General features: G+C 36.3%; 1 protein-coding gene across 3 annotated transcripts in view; it reads right to left on the bottom strand.

The window, feature by feature from the left end:
• The window catches only part of AGFG1 (ArfGAP with FG repeats 1), a 75133-nt gene that overhangs the window by 11237 nt on the left and 39516 nt on the right, over window positions 1–24380 (bottom strand). For 2 of the 3 annotated variants that reach the window (XM_077761324.1, XM_077761325.1), the window contains exons 6-13: window positions 21718–21833; window positions 18352–18514; window positions 16992–17145; window positions 10799–10918; window positions 8488–8697; window positions 6809–6989; window positions 3733–3812; window positions 3433–3525 (exon numbers count right to left, since the gene is read on the bottom strand). In XM_077761324.1, the coding sequence (XP_077617450.1) occupies window positions 3433–3525; window positions 3733–3812; window positions 6809–6989; window positions 8488–8697; window positions 10799–10918; window positions 16992–17145; window positions 18352–18514; window positions 21718–21833 (1117 nt within the window). The remainder of the gene's footprint in view (window positions 1–3432; window positions 3526–3732; window positions 3813–6808; window positions 6990–8487; window positions 8698–10798; window positions 10919–16991; window positions 17146–18351; window positions 18515–21717; window positions 21834–24380) is intronic. The other variant, XM_077761326.1, reaches the window with a different exon arrangement.

The raw sequence follows: 24380 nt of genomic DNA, 5'->3' as shown, positions 1-24380 counted from the left end.
GGGTTAAACTATTTATACCAATATTTGCCATATATATATTTGGGCATAGAACCCTTTTCCATGAAGCATTTGATAACATATCAAAAGACATGCTCTACAAAATACACTGTAATAAAACTGACCTTTAGTCAACAGTGACTGTGAACCCACTTTAATTGCTGTAACCTCAGTCTGCAACAATGATGCCCTCTCGAGTTCTAGTCCTGGAATGCTAAAATGCTCACTCTGGATTTACCACCATATATATGGAATCACATGTTATACATTGTTTTGTGACTAGCTTCCTTTGTTTTAGCCTAATGTTGTAGCATGTTTGCTTCATTATTTTTTGTATTTCACTACTTTTTATTATCAAGCCATTCCATGGTATGATTATAACACATTTAGTTTCCCCATTCATCAGTTGATGGGACATTTTGAGTTGTTTCCTCTTTTTGGCCATTACTAATAATGCTGCAATGGAACATCTGTGCACCAGTTTCTATGTGGATGTACATTTTCACTTCTCTTGGGTATATTCTTAATGAGTGGAAGGAGTGGAACCAGTGGAAATTGTGCTAGTTTAGAAGAGTTCCAGGTTCAAATATTGTTGCCATTAATTAATTTTGAACCTTTAAGGCAAACCCATCATACCTTGTCTAAAACAAGGACACTAGCCTAGACGCTACAGTGATTCTTTCGGCTCTGTATCTCTGTTAAGTTATTCTACTTGGGGGTAAAAAAAAAAAAAAAATCTTTAAAATCTGTATTCATTCATTCACCTGGCTCAGTCAGTTGAGTGTCCGACTCTTGATTTCGGCCCAGGTCATGATCCCAGAGTTGTGGGATCAAGCCCTGCACTGGGCTCTGGCGCTGCATGTAGAGTCTGCTTCAAGAGTCTCTCTCTCCTTTGGCCCCTCTCCCTGCACTCTCTCTAAAATTTTTTTTTTTTTTTAAATAATTCATTCATTACAATGAAGTTAGGGAAATAAAGACTTTTCATTCCACAGCAAAGGAGAGATTTAAGAGTTATAAGAGAATTTTAGGTCTCAAGAGCCCTGTTTTTAAAAAAATGCTATTACAGAATCCTAAAATAAAAGAGGTTTTCGGCCACACTGGCTAATATTCTAATGAAACTTTCTATGTAAGATGACAGAAGAAAATCGAAGCCCCAAAGCTTTATAAACGCAGAAGAAAAATTATTAAAACATATATTCTAAGAAAGAAATGTTATCAGTAAAATGTTTTACATTTTATCATGCAATTCGTCTTTCAAAAGCTACTTCAAATGGAATTTAACAATATATTTGAAAGCAACAAAAAACATATCCTAAAGAAGATTAACACTGGAAATTCCTAAGCATAGTATATTTGTCAAAATGTTCATATTTCAACTTCAATGGAAATCTATGTAGTTAACATTTACTTTTCATCAATTCTGTATCAATTTAATGAAGGTAATCTATGTGATAAATCAAAGTGGTTATTATAAAGAATTATTTTTAACCTTGAAATAAAAATTTGTGGACATAGATTTATCTTTCAATAAATTTTTCTTAGCCTGATATTAAAACTACCTTATATTATCTGAACATATACTATATGTTTATGTTAACGTACAACTACATCCTATGTAGAACCTTAACTTTAAAGGACTTTCATACTCTACATAAAAAAAAACAACAACAAAAAACGCCCTTACTTCTAATGACAAAATTAACCTCAAGGTAGTCATGAAAGGAAAATAACAAGAAAGATTTAGCATATAGGATAATGCAAAGACCATGCAAAGATGATTTGTACCATCTAAATTTTCACAAAAACCCTGCCAACAGGAGAATATTATTCACATTCTAGAGAAAAGACTGAAAATAGGGCTCAGAGAAGTTAGATCAATACAGGTTTTAGTCAAAGCAATTTGAATTTCCATCTTTCCAATGGGGTTATAATAGCTATAAACACTGCAACAGTATCTTGTTGATAACTTTAAACACTCAACAAATGTTAGTATATCTTTCTATCATCTTTAGTCATTATACAACTAATATATAAAAAAATATCTTGGGATCACCTAGCAAGTAAATACTAAATCAAGGTTTGAACAGAAGTCTGGTTGTACCCAAAACGTATTCACGCTTAACTTTTCTGAGCCTCAGTTCCCTCAGCTGTCAAAGAGGGATTAAAAACATTTATTTGATGAGAGTTAAGAGGATCAAACGAGACAATGCACAAATCCCTATGTGACATGAGACATTTTACAAATTCATTCCACCGAGTCAAAATAATATGCTAAGAAATAGAAATACTACATATATGTCATAACTGATGAATATTTTTGTCTGAAACACATAGAAACTAAAATAATCACTGATTAGGCACACTTGAATTAAAACAAAAACAAACCATTTTAAAAAAATTATGTGTGAAAATACTTATTGAACATCTATCAAGAGAGATATCAACAAATTGTAACTGAAGACATTTATTTAAAAGGAAAGTTTATAGTTCAAACTCCATTAATATCACAATTCTTAATCTTGCCTATGACAGAGATTTACTGGTAAATGCCAATTCTCATGGCACGAATTATGTTGCAAGCACCTTATTCTTTCCACATTCCACACCAATATATGTTATGTGCTGAAAGTTTTAGTTCTCAATTTTCTGGGACACATACACAAAAACAAGGCTAGCCAACTTGAGATGTATGGGGTATCGAGCAATACCACATACACGCGCTGAGGCTCCATGGTACTGGCAAATAGTTCTGGTATTCTGGATGATATGGCAAAAATCAAAGAGGTACAATACAAAAAAATATGCAGTATGAACCAAAAACAAAAAAGGGAAGGAATAAAGAGGATTAAAAAACTATCAAGAGAAAATATTAGGATAACATGCCCTAAATCAATTTAGGTTTGTATAACTTAAAAAACACGAACACTGTAAAAGAGATAAGCATTAGAAAAGACGTGATTTTTAAGGCCTCACGAAACAAAGCTCATTCATTCCTTGCCATCTCATGAAGAGGAAAATAAGAAACAAGAAAACTTCTCAAAGTTTTTTCTATTAAGATTGAGTGAGTAATAACCAGTAATTCCAAAACCCGATCACCAAGTAAGTCAGAATCACTGTGTTCAAAAGTCCCATCTTGGTCACAGGTGGCTGCAGGCATCACCTCCACACCTGGGATTCCTCACCTCAAGAATGAAAGCAGGGAATAGGGACGGCGGGGTGCGCTAGAGAACTTCTAGGGTTCCTGACAAATATTAAAGTCCAGGCTTTTAGAAACTTTCAGCTAGTGTATGTCTTTATGGACAAACTCTTCATTCCACTTCCCATTCACTACAGTAACAAAGAAGAGCTTTATTTTCTGATGTTCTTCCCATGATGTCTTTGCAATAAATACCTTTTCCAAAGCTTTCTGTTCTATCATCTATATTTATTTCTTACCTGTTGCTCCTCTGGCATTGGTCTGAAATGGATTTGTAGAAGATGCCACAGAAGGACCAGCAGCAGCAACAAATGGATTTGTGGAAGGTGTAGCTTTAAAAAATTAGAAAATGTTATTAAATTCTAATATATTTATATTTAGTCATTTAAAGTATTTGTTCATACATTTATGAAGACTAGAAAACTAGAGCTTCTGGATAATAAATTGTTGCTCCGCCTGCCTTCCAGCACCCCTAAGAAAATGCTCTACAATATACATAGGCTCTTTAGAAAATCCAGTATATACCCAGAAGCACGTACCTCCAAACGGCGCAGGCACAGTTGAAGAAGCAGGCTGTGTCTGTGCAGAAGCACCCACGGGCACTGTTCCAAAAACATTGCTGAAATAAATGCAGAAAGAGTTCTTTTTATTTATTTTTTAAAGCAAGGGTAATCTATCTATAGGGTGGCCATAAAATGTGGAACCGGTAATACTGAACACATCATGTCTCACAGCCATTCTTAAACTTCTGAGTCCTGTCTCATTCACTTTTTTTTTTTTTTTAAACTAGGCTCTACATCCAACATGGGGCTTGAACTAAGGACTGAGATCAAGAACCGTGTGCTCTACTGACTGAGCCAGCCAGGCGTTCCAGGACACGTTTACACCCTGAAACGTTACTGAAAACTCTGAAGAGTCTTTGTTTAAATATGTTATATTAACAATACGTATAGTACAGAAATTAAAATGGAAATTTAAAAAAAATCTCATACTTTAAAAATTAACCACAGAGCCATTACACGCTAACATAAGTAGCATTTTTAGGATAAAGAACTGTATTTTCCAAAAACCAAAGGAACTTAAGAGTCACAATAATATTTTTGCAAATCCCTTCAATGGCTGGGCTTAACAGAAGATCAATCTGTTGTAGTATGTTATGTTAAAGTGAATGGAAAAAACTGCTCTCATAGACACCTAGCTAAACTAGGATAATCTGAATAGCTTCTTCAGATAATTGTGAACGTTTTCCTTGGTGTCATACCCAAAATGACAGTGATAATTTCCTAAAGGTTAAGCTACAAAATGGAATTTGAAATCATACCAATGACCTCCTTTGTGCTCTACTGTAGTAACATCTACTAATCGATCCTTCACTTTAAATAAATCTTTTATCCATTTTATATCATTTGGAAAATATTTGATACAAATCTTCCAAAAGTTGGCCATTTCCTTATACAAAATCAAAAACTATCACTGCTCATCTTATCAAAAAGTAATGTAAAGCTGTCAAATTCATGATGGAGTCAATAAATTTTCCAAAATCCCAATATTTGCTTTGAAAGTGTGAATTGTATCAGTTATTTTCCTTAAAGTGACAGACTTCAATTATTACATTTTTGAGAAAATGTCTGCCAAATATCCAAATCTGAATAACCATGATTTTATCAGTCATATGGAGAAATAAGGTTCCAGAAAACAAGTGGCTGCTCATTCCACAGCTCAATCACACAAGCTGATTTTCCTGAAGCTACCTACCATACTTCAATATGTATCAGAATTACCTGATGCACACCTTACCTGAATATACCGCAAGTTCAGAAGACGTTTTTTAAGGGTCATGATTTAATAAAGTTAAGGGGTGCCTGGGTGGCACAGTCAGTTAAGCATCTGACTTCAGCTCAGGTCATGATCTCACAGTTCATGAGTTCAAGCCCTGCATCAGGCTCTGTGCTGACAGCTCGGACTCTGGAGCCTGTGACTCCCTCTCTCTTTGCCCCTCCCCCACCTGCATTCGGACTCTCTCTCTCTCAAAAATAAATAAACATAAACAAGAAAAAGATTTAATAAAGTTAGGTTTTTTTACTGTTTCATCAAGAATATTTGTAAGAATATATATGTAAGTCACAGGGATGTAATGTACAACATGGTGACTACTGTCAATAACATTGCAGTGCATACTTCAAAGTTATCAAGAGATAAATCCTAAAAGTTAGCTTTGTGTGAGGAAACTAACTCACATTTACTATGTGGACAGGAACTACATTTACTATGATCATTTCACAGTGTACACAAATATCAAATCATTATACTGTATACCTGAAATCAATGTTAAATATCAATTACACCTCAATAAAAAAATTAAAAGAATACTCATAAGAAAAACTAAATCAAGACTACTCATGAGTGAAACTGAATGTGGTACAAGAAATACAGTGACTATTACATGACTAGGACTGCTGGTGTCATGGCCGTAATCTGTGCTATGTCGCTACCAAAGTTTCACTTGCCACTGGTTTTGTGCCAATACAAATGTCAAATACTGAAAACACAGATAACCTCTCTCAGAATTATTGTGAACAGAGTTTTAACTTCACAGACCCCCTGAAAGCACCCAGGTACCCCAAATGTCCCATGGCACACTGTGGACCACTAAGATACTGTAATATACCAATAAACCATTCATTATGAATGCCTGTGTTTCCAGACTTTATGGTTACCTTGCTATCGGTCACCACTATGTTATCTAACATAGACAATCGTAATGAAAGAAAAATAATAAATACTCTAAACTGTTCTTTGGATTCAATTTTTCCCATCTGGCATAGAGAAAATTAACTGCTAGGGAATTCAAGTCATTAGTGTTACAATCCTCCCACTATTCTCTAGAAAAGATGCTAAAGGAAAAGAAATCCTCCGGTAACAAAAGAAAGAGACAATCTGCAGGCCAGAAAACAAACAGATGGATGAAACCCTGCACAGCTAAGTGCAGACTTCTGGGTCTGTTTCCTGACTTCAAAATGAAGAAGTCACAATTAGAAGTGTTTTTAAAGATCTACTGCTGTCAAAATGTGTTAGACTTCCTGCTGCCAAGAATCCCTTCATTCCAGACAGATGTGAGCACAGTAATGGATGCGTCTATCCCTTGATACCAGTGGGACACTGACGACATATAGAACTGGGTCTTGGGTTCTCTTGCAAACATATCTAAAAATGTTTATTTACGACTAAAGCTACATGTTACTTCCAGTGTTTAGTCTTCATGACTGAAAACGTACCTTAAAAGTATATAACTTGCTAAATGGATTCTCTGCTCAGTATAATTAAATCTGTATACAACGCTCCATTCTGAGACGTGTACGTACTCTCAACTGCACTTTAGTGTTCAAGAAAAAAAGTAACAAAACCTTTGACTAAATAAGAAGATAAAGTGGCAATCATTCAAGGATCATATTTTAATTAGCAAATTAAACTCCATTTCTACAAACTTACAAAAATACTCAAGAATTTAAAAAATATGTCCCTTGCCATTATTCAACATTATTATTCAGAGCTGAATTAAAAAACAAACAGAAAAAAATAAGACACAAAGCAGGAACACAGACAAGGACAGGGTACCTGCTAGCATTACTTGTGGAAGTGTACGCATTACTGGATGTGGCCGCAGAGCTGAAGACGCTGTCTAGTTCTGCCAGGGCTGCATATTTGTCTGAAGACGCACCTGACTGACTGGGAACTGAAACCACAGAACCAACAGGAGGTTTACCTGTGGTCCCAAAACCACTCCCCTGATCACCACCTGCAAACAAACACAAACAATTACACCGAAAACTTAGCTATGCTTTCAATTTATCAACCACACGTGCCATGAAACACATGTAAATGTAATTAAAAAATTTTTTTTTTATTTTAGAGAGAGAGCACACAAGCAGGGGAGAGGGGTGGGGGGGAGGGGGCGGAGGGAGAGAATCTCAAGCAGAGTCCATGCTGCACATGGATCCTACGACTCTGGGATCATGACCAGAGTCACAATCAAGAGTCGGGATGTTCAACCGACTGAGACACCAAGGTGCCCTAAAACACACGTAAATTTAAAACTAATTTAATGCTAAGCGAATAAATGGACAGGATTCCGTAGTCTTATCTAATAAACTATCTACAAACTGTTAGACAAGATTAGTTGCTATACATACCACTGTGGTAAAGACAGGATACAGTTTCTGTAATAAAAACAAAGGGGGGGGAGGGCCTGGGTGGGTGAGTCGGTTGAACATCCAACTGTTGATTTCAGTTCTGATCTCACCATTCGTGAGTCCGAGCCCTGCGTCCTGCATTGGGCTCCACAGTGACAATCCAGAGCCTGCTTAGGGGAGTCTCTATCTCTCTGTCTCTCTACCCCTCCCCCGCTTGCACACTCTCTCTCAAAATAAAAAAAAATTAAAAAAAAAAACAAAACTAAGAATCTGTACCAATGTCTAAATTATGCACAAAGAACAAATTCTCAAAGTGTCACATTAACATCTCTAAAACAGGTACGTGTCATTCAAGTGTCCTTCAAGTCATTAAATTTATATAATTCCACATCCAATGTGAACAATCCATTAATAGTATCGTTCTCCCAGGGTTGTCCATGAAAAAACTTAGAGACAGTAGGACGAGGAAACATTTGCACAGCACTTACGTGCCAAGCACTGTTCTACGTGACTGTGATGTGATCACCCACCTGGGCCTGATACTACGAGTGCCCTCGTACAGGGGTGACAGAGCAGCTAGAGAATAGGGTGCAGGGTCCAGTCCCAAAGCGGATCACTACTGCTCCCCGCCACACGCTGCATTCTGGGAGGCCAACTACTGGCTTTAAGGTCAAAATCAGGTATAAAAATATACTGTAAAATGAATGTTTTTTTTTAAATACCAAAATATAAATAGTAAAAATAGTTCAAAATGAATAATTATAAAAACAACCAAATAACCCTTCAGGCAGCATTACTCATAGGATTTGCTGGCCCTCTATCACCTCAGAGCACTGACGCATGCCTTCTAAGACAAAATTAAATTTGGTCAATTATTTTCTTTAAAATTAGAAGTTTACAAATAGTTTCTAGTCTTCTAGGCCTTCCAAAAGACCTATTATCATTTCACATCAAAAATGTGCCAAATGGTCATGAACATTTAGTGTAGACAAGATTTCTTTACAACTAAGAAAAGCGTAAAACCTTAAACTGTAATAAATACAACCGAACTTAGAGGACTGTGTAATATACAAATTTGTATTTATTTTGTGTAAAGCTTAATACCTTGCCCAGCACTAAAGATATTGTCTAAATTAGCAAGTGCTGCATATTTGTCTGTAGTCTGTAGACCAGCTTTGTTCGTTGAAACTTTACTAACAGCTGATGCTGTTTGATGACTCTGGGAAGTATTGAACGTTCCAAAATCAGCACTGGAGGATTTGGGGAAGTTATCAAAATGAGCAAAATTAGCATTTACTGATCCAGCACTTCCACCTGTAACAGAATAAACAGAACACTTGAAATTTCTAGACTTTTCCCAAAATCCTTTGATAGATTATATGATCATTTCTTCCTTAAGTGTTCCATAAGCAATCTTACATTCTTACAATGAATAACTGGCAAACGGTATTCAACTTTATTCATCTATCTAACTAGGACTATATTTTGGGGAACTAGGTTTTCAAAGATCCTGGCAACATGTCGGGTCACAAGTTTCTATGTGTAATTAACTACTCCGAAGTGAAAACTATAATTCACAGCGGAGTAACTCCATGCTACTGGGTCTGAGACTCAGTTAGTTTACAGAATATTCACACACACACACACACACACACACACAGTATGATCTTTTACTCCCTAAACGGATTCTATCAGCAAGATGCAAAGTATCTTACACTATAGCTCTTCCAGCTCCAATGGAGACTTGGTGGAAACAAATCCCAGAGTAGAGATTTAAAGTGTTTAAGATGCACTATTTTGATCTACAATTTCTTAAAAAGTGGTCTTTGCGCTCTAGAGGTAATTTTACTTAAAGAGCGAATATTTAATTCCACATACTTTAATACTGTAATATATATACAGGACCAGTAAAATCATGCCCTATTATATAAGTCAAGGAATAAAAATAATAGCACACAATATATAATCTTTTTGGATTTATAGATCATAATTCATCTAATGGTCACTACTGTATATCCTGCTAAATTTTTGAAGACTATTCTGTTTATTAAAGACATCCCTAAAACACTATCAAAAGCGAGAATATTTCATTTTATGCTACACTGTTGGTATTAGTTCTTTATACCTACACATTAGTTTCAGCAATCAAGACAGTATATACACATAGCTACATATTAAAGTAACAGCAAAGCACAGTTACAGATATTTTAAAAACAGAAAGGATACAGCCTTATTTTAAAAAAGAACACAAACACTTTCCCATCAGTCAGTATATTACAGACATTCTAAAATAAATATGGATAAAATTTCATTCAAGAATTAAACTCCAATTCTTTTCAATTAAAACTAAGTAATGTGTGTTAGTATTTAAGACTATGGTCTGTTACAAGTAGCTGGGGAACAAAGCACATAATACTAAGCTTTCAAAATTTGTATGATGAAATTTATTTCAAATTATTAAAAACTGAATTATTAAATCAATTCTTTTACTGTATACTATTGTGTTTTCTAAGTCTGAGCTTAGTAACAGTGAAGAAGAAACAGAAGTGAGAATTTCAGAATGATTACTATTAAAAGATGAATAACATTCTATAATTGAAAAATCCATGAAACCGCACAAAACATATAAATTAGTAAAAGATGCCTACTTGACAACACAACTTACTGTTGGAAGCCTGGAGAGGAAAAGCTGAAGTAAATTCACCAAAACTGCAGCTAGATGAAAGCATTCTAAATGCTGGACAGCCAGAAATTATGTAAATGATGGAATTTAAAGAAGAAAGAAAAAGAAAATTGAAAGAAAAGGCTTTAAGACAATACACAGAGTTAAAAGTTGAAAGAAAAATAATCAGACAAAGATCTAAACAAGGGTTCAACGACATTTTGGAAACAATACTTAGTTCACGGGAGAGTACTCAATGTCTAAAGACCAATTCCTGCACAGAAAACTACTTCCAAGTCTGATTAAAGTGACTGTGAAATAATCTAGTCTTGACTAACAGACTTACAGTACTTATTTTCTCAAGCTAGCTGCCCTGAAAATTACTTATATTTTTATTTCTATGGAAGCAATCAATTAGCTTCCTTTATTCAAAGCCTAAATCAATGTGTTCTGTGAACCTAACAAATTTTTAGTATTGTAATGCTCCAGTGCATAAGAAATTTAAGGAAGATTCATATGCAGGAAAAGGAAGAGAACGGACACCATGAATTGGACAACACACCAAGGAGTTCAAAAAAACAGATGAACACATTAAAAAATAAAGATTTCAGGTTTCCCCAGAGCTTTGTAAGATAGAACTATTTTTAAATCAAATAATTACAGAATTTAAGTTTAGAATAATTTTTCAAACCGCATCTAGAGAGTTTTGTGTCTCAAAGAAAACATTTAAGCACAACGCCAAAGAAGCTCTACCTGTAGTTTGGGGCTGAAAAGGAGAGTGACTCGCTGTGGGGAAACCTCCAAAATTACTCGAACCACTAGACTGTCCAAATGCATCAAAGTTTGCAAAATCTGCATTTGCAGAATTCTGAGCTGTAAATGGTAAGGAACAATATATATGTTAATGAATATGAAAATTATAAATGAAAAATACGACAAATGAATTTAAGAATCTTATGAAAAGTTTCTGTCTCGTAACTCACTTAAATGAGAATCCATTCAGAAATCCAATTTTAAATCGGGCCAGTGTGGAATTAACCCAATATCAAACAATTTATTAAAGGGTATCCAAAAATTTCCCAAGACATTCTGTACAATGAAATAACTGTACGCAACACCCTTTGACTGATTTCAGGAACAGTACTGTAAAAGTGACTCTATTAAGGAAGCTCTAAGAGTATTAAATACATGAGTTACAGTAAAGCAAACTGAGATGTAGGATATAGATTACATTCTGGAAAACTCAGATTTAAAATGGTAGTGAGTGATTCATTAGCTTTGCGAATCTAAAATAATAATACAAAGAAGGTTAAATTTAATTAATATTCTTTTTGTTTTCTATTTCTAAGTTTACAACTATCTCACATCATGGCATATAAAAATGAAAAAAAAAACCTTAAATGTTTAATAAGGACATGATGGCCAAATCGAAGATGTTCACATTCTCTTAGAAGCCTGCTATTTTGGGGCACCTGGGTGACTCAGTTAAGCATCTGACTCCTGATTTCGGCTCAGGTCATGATCTCACAGTTGTGCGAAGAAGCCCCAAGTGGGTCTCCCAAGTCAAACATGGAGCCTGCTTAAGAAAGATTCTCTCTCTCTCCCTTTACCACTACCCTCTCCACCCTCTCTCTTAAGAAAAAAAAAAAAAAAAGCCTATTTTTAATACATATTAAAATTTGAGAAATGATGACAATAGCAAAATTTGTAACATTAGTGCATTTCAGACTCAGTGAAAAAGCCCAACTGGTATTTCCCACTGGTCATCAACCTAAGAATAAACTTTTAGGCTTCCCTAAACTTAAAATATGTAACTAAATACAACTATTTGAGAGGTTTTTTTTTTTAAAGGCTACAACAGACGCTGAATTAAGATTTTTATAGAGATTACAATGAGAAGAAGTGGTTGGTATGTAGGAAAGAGAATGCTAAGTGGTAAGAATGAAAAGCACGCCCAAAAGATAAAGATTAAATACCATCAACACAGTAAGTCAGCTACTTTAAATCCTTTGCAGGCAATTCCACTTCAAAAAGTTTTCGTAAAGAAAGGGAGAGAGGCAAACCATGAGAGACTCTTGAATGCTGACAAAAACTGAGGACTGATGGATGTGGGGGGAGGGGGGGATGGGCATGGAGGAGGACACTTGTGGGGATGAGCACTGAGTGTTATGTGGAAACTAATTTGACAAAAAACTATTAAAAAAAAAAAGTTTTCGTAAAGAAATAATCTTGCAAATGAGTATGGCTGCATCTAATAGCTAAATGATGAGTAATTTCATTAAAATAATGAAAAAAATTTAAAACTCAAATGGCTGGCAATAAGGGATCACTTACATTATAAAACACCAAAGGACATAATGCAGCCATTTAAAAAAAAAAAAAAAAATCACATAGAAGACAGAAGATGTAGTCCTGTTCAAAAATGCTTATGATGAAGTACATTAAGACTTAAAACAGGTTGGGGCGCCTGGGTGGTTCAGTCAACTGGGTGTCCGACTTCAGCTCAGGTCATGATCTCACAGTCTGTGAATTTGAGCCCCACGTCGGGCTCTGTGCTGACAGCTCGGAGCCTGGAGCCTGTTTTGGATTCTTTGTCTTCCTTTCTCTCTGCCCCCCCCACCCGACCACTTGCACTCTGTCTTAACTCTCAAAAATAAATAAACATTAAAAAAAAAAAAAGTACAAAGAAGTAGTCTCAGTTTAGAATTTAAGGCATCAAGTTAATCAGCCTGAATCTGGCTGGGAATGATCTTTCCCCTTCAGTGAGAAACAGGTACCCCTGAGAAAGGGAGATAAACGTAGGGACCAGAGACAAAACTGACCGCCTTCACCATGAATTCAGCTAACAAATACACTTTGTGGTTTCACCCACATAAATTCTTTTTCATCAACCCCAACATTTAAAAAGACAACATCTCACATTAAATAAACAAGATTTCTTGCTTCTCTTCAAAGAAAATCAATGTGTCTAGTATTCCTTAGCCTGCCTGGCCATGTGGCAAGAGGGGACTGGGACACGCTCCTGTGCACACGGCTCCTTCCACACTGCAGGATACTACTCACTGGTGATGACTGGCTGCAAAGACCATGAAAAGTTTGAGATCCCTAGTATAAGGCGTGGCAAAAATCAGTTACAGTTTACAGTTCCTAGGTTTGTGATATGTCTATTACCAAGCAAAAAAAACCTATTAAATTCTGTAGGTTAATTACGTTTCTAACTGCACAAATATTTCCGTAGAAGAGGACTTTTCCTGAACATAGTAATAACCTCACCACTGATACAGGTCCTCACATACCATGTCAGCCACAATGTTCAGATGAAGGGTGAAGACTTCTGGGTTTTAAGCCATTAAATGATCTGCAAAAACAGGTTTCCCTACAAAATAATGCTAACTAATTTCTGAATAATTATCATTTAAAATTAAAGGCTCCATTTGTCATATCAATCTGTACAGGAGAAAATTTTCACCTGAAAAACTTTTTTTAAGAAAACATGAAAATTTCAGGGTGAGAACTCCACTGTCAATGACTTTGTATTTGTGAACTATACATGGAAAAATAAAGATTCAGGGCTCTTGCAAAGGCTGGAGACACAGACAAAGAATGGAAAAATGAGTAACTCTATTAGCTTCCTCTTGCAGTTTGTGTGTATATTTTATTCTCCTTGAATCAAATGAAGTTTTAAAAATAAGCTGATTTGCGTGTGCATTCGTAAAAGCTACTCCTCTTAGGCAACCTGACCTAATCGACATGGCGAGCAAACAATATCCTCACAGACGCGTCTTTCCTCCCATTTCTACCACATGTGGAAAAGAGACAACATTGTTAAGATCTACTTCCTTCTGTCAATCTGATAACATTACAGGTTTCTTTCCTTTCCTTGCTTTAAACATATTCCACAATAAAATAATGGCTATTATTTTCAAGGAGAATCCCAAGGGAGTGACTGAGGGGACGCGCGCCATCACGGGACACAGTCCGCGGGGCTGCAGTGACCTGTATTAACACGTTTGGCCAACAAGTCCGCAAGAGCATAGCATCAATTCCCAGAAGGGTGACTATTCACAAACTGCATTTAAAAACAAAAAACACACAAGGGGATCCTGAAGTAAGTTGAAAATTTAGAAAAGCACTTGGTACTTACTTATCAATCATTTCAGATCATTTTTCAGTAAGTGTAAAGATAAATGAAAACTATTCATGAATTACAGAAGGTTCACTCTACACTCACTGATCCCTTTGCCAGCACTCACAATGGCGGGGCCAGAGAGCTGAGACTCCTGTGGGCTCCGAGGAGACTGGCTGCCCACCTGGAAGGGGAAGGGGGCAGAGCCTCTCCAGGTTTCCAGGACCCTTCGCTGCTCGGCTACCACAGGAGAAGGGAAACCTACCACAGGCACAACAACGTAAGCTTCCTGATTCCTACCCTTCTCAGCATAATCTCTGCTAAGACGGAGACGCTCCACACCCTACCTTTTAAAGCAAACACACGCAACAGACAAATGTACACAAATTACACCATAACTTTCTTCTACACTACGCCCTTAGAAAGTACTCTAATATTTAAAACAAAAAGTTCCCTTAATGCTTGCTAGAAAGAAATGTGGCTGAAGAGCAGCTTTTCTGTAATTTTTCAAACTATCTTAAACAGTACATTTTGGGTGTGTATATGTACATATATATGATATACTTTATATCATTATGATCCAACTATAAGCCAGGTCCTCAAATTAAAAGAAAAAGAAGGGACAGCATCAGAATCTCACTGGTGAGTAAAAGGTACAATAAGTTCTAAAATACAAAAAGGAAATCAATTCTGTAAGTACCGGTTTCTGCTGTGCTCCTTAAATAGTAAAATACATGTTTCAGAAAGTCTTGAGTTTCTCTTGATCATATAATTAAAGTTATGAAAATCAGTGACAAAGAAATAATAATGTTAGCCAATACCCCATACATACATTCAAAAATATAAAGCAAAGTTTCAAATGATCAAATAAAATGGCTATGAAATGACCTAAATCAATTCGTAATTTTAGTACTCTACATTTGGTTTGATGCTTACTCAACCACGGACAAATGCGTAATAGGTAAACTTTCTATGACTTATGTATCAAAGCTTACTGGCATCCGAAAGGTATTTCACACAGGCCTCTGATATAAATACAATGTAGACATTTAGACCATTTATACCAGACCTTCTAAAAAAGTAGAAGGAAGCATAAACAAACAACTATAAGGACTCACTCTAACTCCCATTTTTATCACTACATTCTGCCATATCTCTGTCCATTATCATTAGTTACTATTAAATTTAGAGACACAAAGGACTACATCTTTACATAAATAATAATTTTTAAATATTACCTAGGTAACGGCAAGGTTTTTATATTCATTCACAAAATAAAACTATAATTTCTAATTTCTGGTGAATTGCATTAAACTCTTTGTAACAAACATGTTAAATCTGAGAGTAAAAAAGAAGTTATATCTTCTACAGCCAACCTAAAGACACTGCTACTCTAAAGATGACATAATTTAAGGATTAATAAAGATAATAATGGGGGCACCTGAGTGGCTCAGTTAGTTAAGCATCCAAATTCAGCTCGGGTCATGATCTGACAAGCTCATGAATTTAAGACCTGAGTCAGGCTCTGTGCTAACAGCTGGGAGCCGGGAGCCTGAAGCCTGCTTCGGATTCCGTCTCTCCTTGTATCTCTCTCTCTGCCCCTCCCTCGCTTGCGCTCTCTCAAAAATCAACATTTAAAAAATAAAGATAATAATGACAACAGATTTGAGATGTAGCAAATGTTAAATCTATGAATTCATAATCATACAAAAGGAAAAACAGATCATTAAAATATGGTAGGGAATCAACTCATTCTGATATCTGATTGGCCAGAATCAATCACATATTAACTTTCTCATACTAACCATACCATTGGATAATCAAAGATTTTCGAAGAAATATTTCAGCTCATAAATGAAGGGATGATAAATTTAGTATATCAACATTCTGCATAATGGATCCAGACACTGAGCACCAACAGCTCACATTACAGAAACAGAAACAACTGGTATTACTACGTGCTTCTTAAACCTTAAGTGACAGGCCTGTTCCCTCCAAGAAAGAACCTGTGACAGATCACGCATCTAGATCCAACTATCGATTTATAGAAAACACAGAGGCGAGAGAAACCTGTTAAGGGACCCCACAGTGGTGCAATCAACAAATTCAGAGTGCTACAAACTCCACAAGACAAATAACCAGATTTCTTCAACAAATAAATTGCAGATGAGAAAAGTGGCATGGAGGAAGTACCCACCCACAGAATAAGTGATATATTTCACAACTGAGACCTGATTTGAATAAACTGTGTGTGTGTGTGCGTCTCTCTCTCTCTCAGTATAACTATAACTGGAATAGAAAGTCTAAATAGTGACTAATGAATAATTATTTGTTACTGCTATTATTTAAGGGAGTCATATCACTACAATGGTGATGTTTAACAAAGTTCTTGTTTTAGAAATATAAAATACTTAAGAATAAACTATTATGTCCAGAACTGCTTCACAACACGACAAGAGGAGGAAATGAGTAGAAGATAAATGAAACCAGATTAGCCATGAGCAATGAACAGATGAGGGTTATATTATCTTGTCATGTCTGAATATCTGCAATTTTCCATATTAAAAGGGTAAAAAAATATTGAAAAGTCTTTTCCCAGTTTTCTTTGGAAAGAGGTCAGCCAGTATGTGACATTGAGTATAATCTCTTCTGTGATTAAAAGAGCCCAGACTACACGATTACATATGACAGCTCAACAGCCACGAGGGCCCACACCCTCAACAGAACACATTTACCGATATGTAAGTTTCCAGAAGAATGGAGGTCTCCTGGTGCTAAATACATGTGTCTGGCAAAAAGCCATCAAGGACAACTACTTACCTGCATGACTGTTGAAATGTGCAAAGTTAGCAAAATTGGCTGTAGCCGTTGACTGAGGTGCCGGGGCAGCAAAGATGTCTGAGCCAAGATCACTTAAAAGGTCAAACTGCTTCTTTTCCTGCTGCTGCCCTTGAGAGCGACCTACAACAGGGGACTGCACAGCACACATTAACTGTAAAGGGCTTTCAGTCAAACCTGCCACATGTTTATAACACTATTTCCAATTCACCATGCTTAAAACACAGTTTAAAGATTACACAGTCTTTTATTTGTAGTTTTGAATCCTTTGGTATTTTTTGAAAGGCACAAATTTTCAACATCTATTTCCAAATTATCTCTCAGTTTTAAATACAGAGTCAAAGACAAAGAAATACTGTATTATAACAGCTGTTACACCTCAGAACACAAGCAAGACTTACTGCTAAGAGAGCGATACGACTTTCAAGGAACACATCCTTTCTATGTGGGGAGAGTACCTTTCTCTTCAGCTTTGACTCAAATCTCTTGTGAAAACTGAATAATTTTATCCAGATGTCCTGGTATGCATTATTAAAAAGGGTGGACTTTAATTCAAACAATACTGTGCCTCAGAACCATTCCTGTGTAGGACAAACGCCGTCAAGCCAGAGTGACAAACTGGTCACAGCTCAGTCAACTAAAGACTTCAGTGTTTAGTTTTTTAAAGTAAGGTATGTTGGGGCGCCTGGGTGGCTTAGTCGGTTAAGCATCTGACTTTCGCTTAGGTCATGATCTCGCGGTTCGTGGGTTCGAGCCCCGCGTCGGGCTCTGTGCTGACTGCCAGCTCAGAGCCTGGAGCCTGTTTCAGTCTGTGACTCCCTCTCTCTCTGACCCTCCCCTGCTCACGCTGTCTCTCTCTCTCTCCTAGAAATAAATAAAACATTAAAAAAAAATGTTAAAAAAATAATAATAAAGTAAGGTATGTAATGCAAAGCCACCTGTGTTTCAATGATGAACATGCTTCACGATCAGGCAGGGGAAAAATTCTACTACTTAAGAAATCCTTTCTTGTAAAAGTACATCAAAGAGACTATACTATTCTAACTCTGATGGTCCCCACAGAGTCCTGTTTCACTAAATGCAGGTATAGGACAGGTAGCTATTAACAGCGATCCTGTCTGTGTGCCTTAACGAGCCTGGGGAGCATTCAAAGAGACTCTAATTTGCAAGAGCAAAAAGATGCACACCCCAACCACTTAACCAAGACTCTCTGTATTATCCACACCACTAGGTTACCATATGTTACCATGAGGACATAACGCTACTGTCCCAAAGCACTCTCAGGTCCGTGATACTCAATCCTCCTGAAGTAGAAGCCTCTACAAAGACGGAGACCACGCACCTGACTAGGCGTGCCCTTGTTTAAGTGCAGTGCTGGTGCGGAGTCTCCTAAAAGAGACTTCAGTGGTTTGACCTCAGGCGTGCTGCTTGTGCTACTGGCAGACGACCCTGAAATAGACGCATGAACTGACGCCACCACTTTGGCTTGTTCTGGAGGGACATACCTAAAACATATGAAAAATTCAACAGGCAGTTAACTGAGAAAAATATAGGGACTACTGTACTTAAAAATGACAAACTTAACTCTAATTTTTTGTAAGGCTATTTTGACAGTAATCTTATTTCAAAACCCTCTTAGAATTGATAGCTTAAGACTGCACTTAACTGAAGTACTCAGAAAGGCTAATAAAGACTAAGCACGAAACTGGTTTCAATTACTTATAATTTTTATAAAAAGATAAATTAATAACTGTTTTTTGACAACAGAGGACTTACGGTTAGTTAATCATGATGTACAGTTAAAACTCTAATTTTTAAAAGCTAAAGTATAAGATCACGAATAACATTTGGGAGGAGAGCAGAACAAAGAGAAAACACTTATTACATTAAATAGTCTAAAATACAAAGGTCCACTACAAATCTAGAAGAATAAGATCAACAACTCAATTTCTAAATAAGCAGAAACAATTCACAAATGGAGGCACAGAAATGAAAACACTTGTAACCTAATAAAAATGCAAATTAAAATATCATTCACATTTGCTCTGAGCATAAATTTCATAAATTTTGTTACTGCCCACTAAAATAAATAATTAGGTATGCTGTGTCCTGAAGTACAACCTCCAGAAATTTATCCTTACGGATTAACTGGATAGGTGTACACAGATACATGTACATGCATGGTTATCAGAGCACTCTTTAAAATTTCAAAAAACCGGCCATATATCAAACATTCATCAGGAGAGAAATATTCAAAGGGATTATGCTAACATCTGTTTTAACAGAATACTGAATAGCTATTCTGTTTGGACAGGGAAAGATGTCCCTAAGACTTTAGGGTCTTTCAGGTTTGATCTCATTCATGTTAAGTACAGGATTTACAGGAGGAAGAGAATAAAGAAAAGTAAAGAGAGGCAGTAAGAACATAATGCCCGAACACTGGCAATGCTAATCTCTAGGGCTAGGATCACATATGTGTTTCTGTTCAATTTCTGGGTTTTATCTCATCCTACCCTTCTCCCCAACACTACTCCCATATCACTTTGGGGACATAGGGAAAACAAAGCGGTTAAGGAGTACCTATGTGTTCTAGAGACAGAGTTCAAATCCCAGCTCTACCACTAAGTAGCTGTGAAATCTAGAGCAAACTACTTCAACCCTTTGTGCCTCCAATTTTTCATCTATAAAAAGGAGACATGGTTGCCAACAGGTATAAACTGAGTTAACATCTGCAAAGTGCTTTGGAACAGTTCCTGGTACACATGTATTAACTACACAAGTGTTAGCTATTATCTATTATATGACAGTGACAAACAATACAACTGCTTTCCCGTAATTTGCTATATTCACTGATGGTATCAATTTTTGAGTACAGTCAAGTCTTATCAAAGGATAAAACCAGATAATCGTATTTAGTTCAAAACATTCATCTGACTAAAAGTAAAGAAGTTAAGCTCCTATTGCATAGGAAGTGAGTTTGAAAACTGGTCATACAGTTTCAAAACCCCTTTAGATCTAAGACAAGAGCTTCAATGTTTTAAATACAGTTGCCTGATGTAAGGATTTTCAGGGAGACTACATTTGGACAGTGCTTGTATCATGGTAAAAACCCACCGCACTGCTCTCTCATTACGTGTCACAGGCACACAGAAGTGTCTCAAATGCACAGGACCCAGCCCACCTGAGTGTTGGCCACTCCCTCTACATGCCCCGCACTGAAACTTGTGTTTCTATTGTTCTTGTTATCACTATCCTGTTTCTCAGGACAGAAAAAAACACAAAAATTATAATTATTTGGAGGCTTACAGTTATTTGTGTTATAGCTGTAATTAATAATTTTATCCTCCTCATCATCATTATAAATGCAAGGGGGAAATCCATGGTTTTAAATCTAACAACTCTTACTCATACACACTTTTCTTTTGCTAGCTGAAGATAAACTATGTAAAATCTTAGCTATGTTCTAGTCAAACTAACTTGCTGAGTTGGCATAACTGTTGGGAAAATAAAAAATTAGGCTATAGCTATGCAAGGAGAAAGGTCTAAGTACAGGATACACGGTCTCGGAAATCAAGAACTGAAATGACAGAAGGTTAATTATAGTCTTCATTTTAAGAAAATCATTTATGCCACCATGTTTCTACTATCACCCCACCCTCAAAGATTTTCTTCAGTCTTCAGCTAAAATCTTACCAGCATGCCTTTATCTGCATTCATACCTAAAGTACCTAGTGCTGCTTAATGTAGCCCGTGTTACAGCTGATCTTGCCTTGCAAGAAGTAGTCTCCTCTGGAGAACACAGAGCAAAGGAATTAAAGCTACTTCTCTCTACTGTACTCACTGAATGAAGGCAGAGATATCTCACCCATAAACCACAGCAAGTACACCCTCAGGGTTCCCTGGGTTAAGCCACTCACTTCCTCCTTATCTATTCCCTCTATTGTGACTCTCTCCTTTATTTTCCTAAGCCCCCAACAAGGAAATACACACTACTGAATAATGGGTCTTAAAAAATTAAATTAAATTGTGCTCTACAGCTAAACATGAAGAGTCCAAAGTAGATGAACAGTAGCTTTACAGACATGTTCCTTGCTCTGCTTTTTAAAAGGCTGTACTAGCCATATGTCCAACCTGTTTTAACTTCTTTTTAAAAATTAACATCTGATGGATTTAGTTAGGGGAGCATAAATACTCTCTTCTTAACCAGGGAGTAAAATGATTTCTTGGGTGAGAAGTGAGAATATTTTGGGCAAAGACCTACTGCGAAATACATTAAGTGGATGGATTACTATACAAGAACTTTAGCACACTGCTTAGTATATAAAAGATACTAAATAATTACGTGCAAAATGAATGAAGACTTTAAGAAAAAAGGCTGTATAAAAACTAGAATGTCTTAAGAAGCTAGCAGGGCTAGAGAAAGATCAGAAGGAAGGATCCCTAGCTTTCCAAAAAGGGTAGGAGGCCTGGGAATAAGGAATGGGCTGCGGCTAGGCACAGATGACTTAAGTAGAAGTCAAGGCTTTTCAAAACCAAATCCAATCAAATGCCAAAATATAAGGAGTATCTATCTACCTACACACCTATTTCCTTACTTCCTATATAACCACCTATTTCTTTCCTTCTTCCTTCCTTATGTCAGATTAATCGTACCCAGAATTAATGTGATTTGGGGAGCCTTTGTTCTAAATACAAACTATTCACTCACCATCTTTTCTTTTCATACTTTTCTTGTAGGAACTCTTTCACTTTTTGTGGATCCCTGAAGTCTGGAATTGCTGAAGATCTATCATCAAATAATCCTAGCCAAATCTGTTTACAGACCTTTGGACTCTATTGAAAAAAAAAAACAAAAACAAAAACAAAAACAGAAATGTTAAATTCAACATCTTCACTTAATGAAATTTTAAGGGAAAATTATTATTCTTTCAAAAAGCTAACCTACTTAAAACCACTGCTTTCAATGAGAGTATTACCACAAATAGAAACGAAGAAGCAATGAATGAACTAAATTTATTTTAACATATTCCAGTACGCAGTAAAATCTTAGCAACAGCATCATAAAGAATAACACCTCACAGGGAAACAAATAATGAAATGGGATTTGAATGGATCTAGGCCTTTTTGGTCTTAGAATGATCATAAACTGTAAGCGACGAGCAAAGCTGTGTAACCTTTATAAACCTCAGTTCCCTCACCCCATAAAACAGACGAATCAGACCAGGAGCAATTTCATGGATCTTTGACAAATTTAAAAATCAACCAAAATAGGGGCACTTGGCTGGCTCAGTTGGTAGAGCATGTGACTCTTGATCTGGGGGTTGTGAGTTTGAGCTCAATGTTGGGAGAAGAGGNAAAAAAGAAAAAAAAAAAAAAAAAAAAAAAAAAATCAACAAAACAAAAAGTACTAGAATCATAAACAATTTGAATTTAAATAATAACAAAAACACAAAGCAGATACAACTCTAGCTTTGTAATTACCTCCCATGCTCTTTTCCCCACTATGACCAAAAAATAAGAATCTAAGATATTTAACATTCTAGAAAAAAAAAAAATCAAAGAAATGAAATGATGCAGAACTCAAATAGGACACAAAGAGCAGACAACCATAAGGAAAAAAAATCGGTAACATGGACTTCAAAATTTAAAGCTACTCTTTTGGGGTGCCTGGGTGGCTCAGGCGGTTGAGTGTCTGACTCGATTTCAGCTCAGGCCATGATCCCAGGGTCTGGGATCGAGCCCCACGTCTGGCTCTGTGCTGAGCATGGAGCATACTTAAGATATTCGCGCACACGCGCGCTCTCTCTCTCTAATAAAATATTAAAAATAAATTAAAAATAAATGAATAAAAATAAAACTTGCTCTTCAGGGCAACTTGCTGGCTCAGTCAGTAGAGCATATGACTCTATCTTGGGGTCGTGAGTCCGAGTCCCATGTCATGTGTAGAGATTATTAAAAATAAAATTAAAAAAAAAAAAACCAAAAACCAAAAAACAACTATTGCTCTTCCAAAGACTTAAAAAATGAAAAGGAAAGCCAACTGATAAAAAGTATTTGCAAAATGTGTTAAGATTCAGTGATCTACAATGTGGTAAGAATGTAAAAGAACTTGAATTCAAAATACATTTGAAAATTCTTAAAACTCAACTATAAAAAACCAGTAAGAGTGGGCAGGCAAGTCGAACAGGGACCTCATGAAAGATGCCCAGTATCACTATTCATGTAGAAAATTAAAATGATACTGAGATCCACTACACAGGCACCCATAGATACCACTAAATGGCTCAAAATAAAAAGATGAATGATATCATGTGTTAGTAACAATGTGGAATAACTGGAACTCCCAAGAAGGTTAAAAAAAAAGGTACAACCACTTTGGAAGATAGTCTATAGTCTCTTAAAAGTTAAATACACACCTACCATATAACCCCGCCATTCCTTCTATTTACCCAACAAAAATAAAAACACCTGTTTACACTCAGATTTGTACACAAATGTTCACAGCAGTTTTATTGATAGTAACTCCAAAGTGGAAACAACCCAAATGGTTTATCAACAGATTGATTGGATCAATTTTGGAATATCCAAATAGGATACTCTTCAGCAATTTAAGGGAATAAACTACTGATACAAGCAACTACATGCTGAGAAGTCAGATCCCCTATCCAAAGTATATACTGTAGGATTCCCCTCATTTAACTTTTAGAAAATCTAAATTTATCTATAGTGACAGAAAGCAGATCAGTGCAAACATTACAAACAGGCACAAAAAACTCTTCAGGATAATGAAAATGCTGTCATCCGTGTTGTTAGTATAGTATGTTGTTACTATAATGATGGTTTCACATAGGCCAAAACTCATCAAAATTATACACTCTGAATACATACAAGCTATTGTAATTAATGATTCCTCAGTAAAGCTATCAGAAACCAGTCCACAAGTTTCCAAAATTGTATCATTTAAAAAATTAACCAATTATGACACTGTGAAAAGCACATGGTATCTAGCTTCAAAAAGCCCAAAAAACCTTGAGCAATCAGAGAATAAAAAGCAGCACTACTCTCAAGCTTCCCTGCTCAGTGACATGGGGAAGGGAGACAGAAGAACCAGAGAAAGGACTCCCCGTTTTCCTCTCTCCATACCCCAAGCATGCTTCAAAACAATTCTTCTTGTGGTCTCCTCCTACTCCGGGCTCAGTAGACACTGTGACATCATTAAGGCAGTGCAGGTGACACGCATGAGCCCTCGGCTAAGGCACAATCTCATTATAAAAATCTTCCGTGGCAAAGCCCAAGAAGTACACCCAGCAATGGTAATGCAACTGCCTGCCAGAAATACCGTCAGTCCTGTACAGGGCCAGTTTCTCCACT

The sequence above is a fragment of the Crocuta crocuta genome, unplaced genomic scaffold (assembly GCF_008692635.1).
Source record: "Crocuta crocuta isolate KB4526 unplaced genomic scaffold, BGI_CrCroc_1.0 scaffold516, whole genome shotgun sequence".
NCBI classification, from domain to species: Eukaryota; Metazoa; Chordata; class Mammalia; order Carnivora; family Hyaenidae; genus Crocuta; species Crocuta crocuta.
The sequence above is the reverse complement of the archived record's forward strand: the minus strand, read 5'-3'. Positions and strand labels throughout refer to the sequence as shown.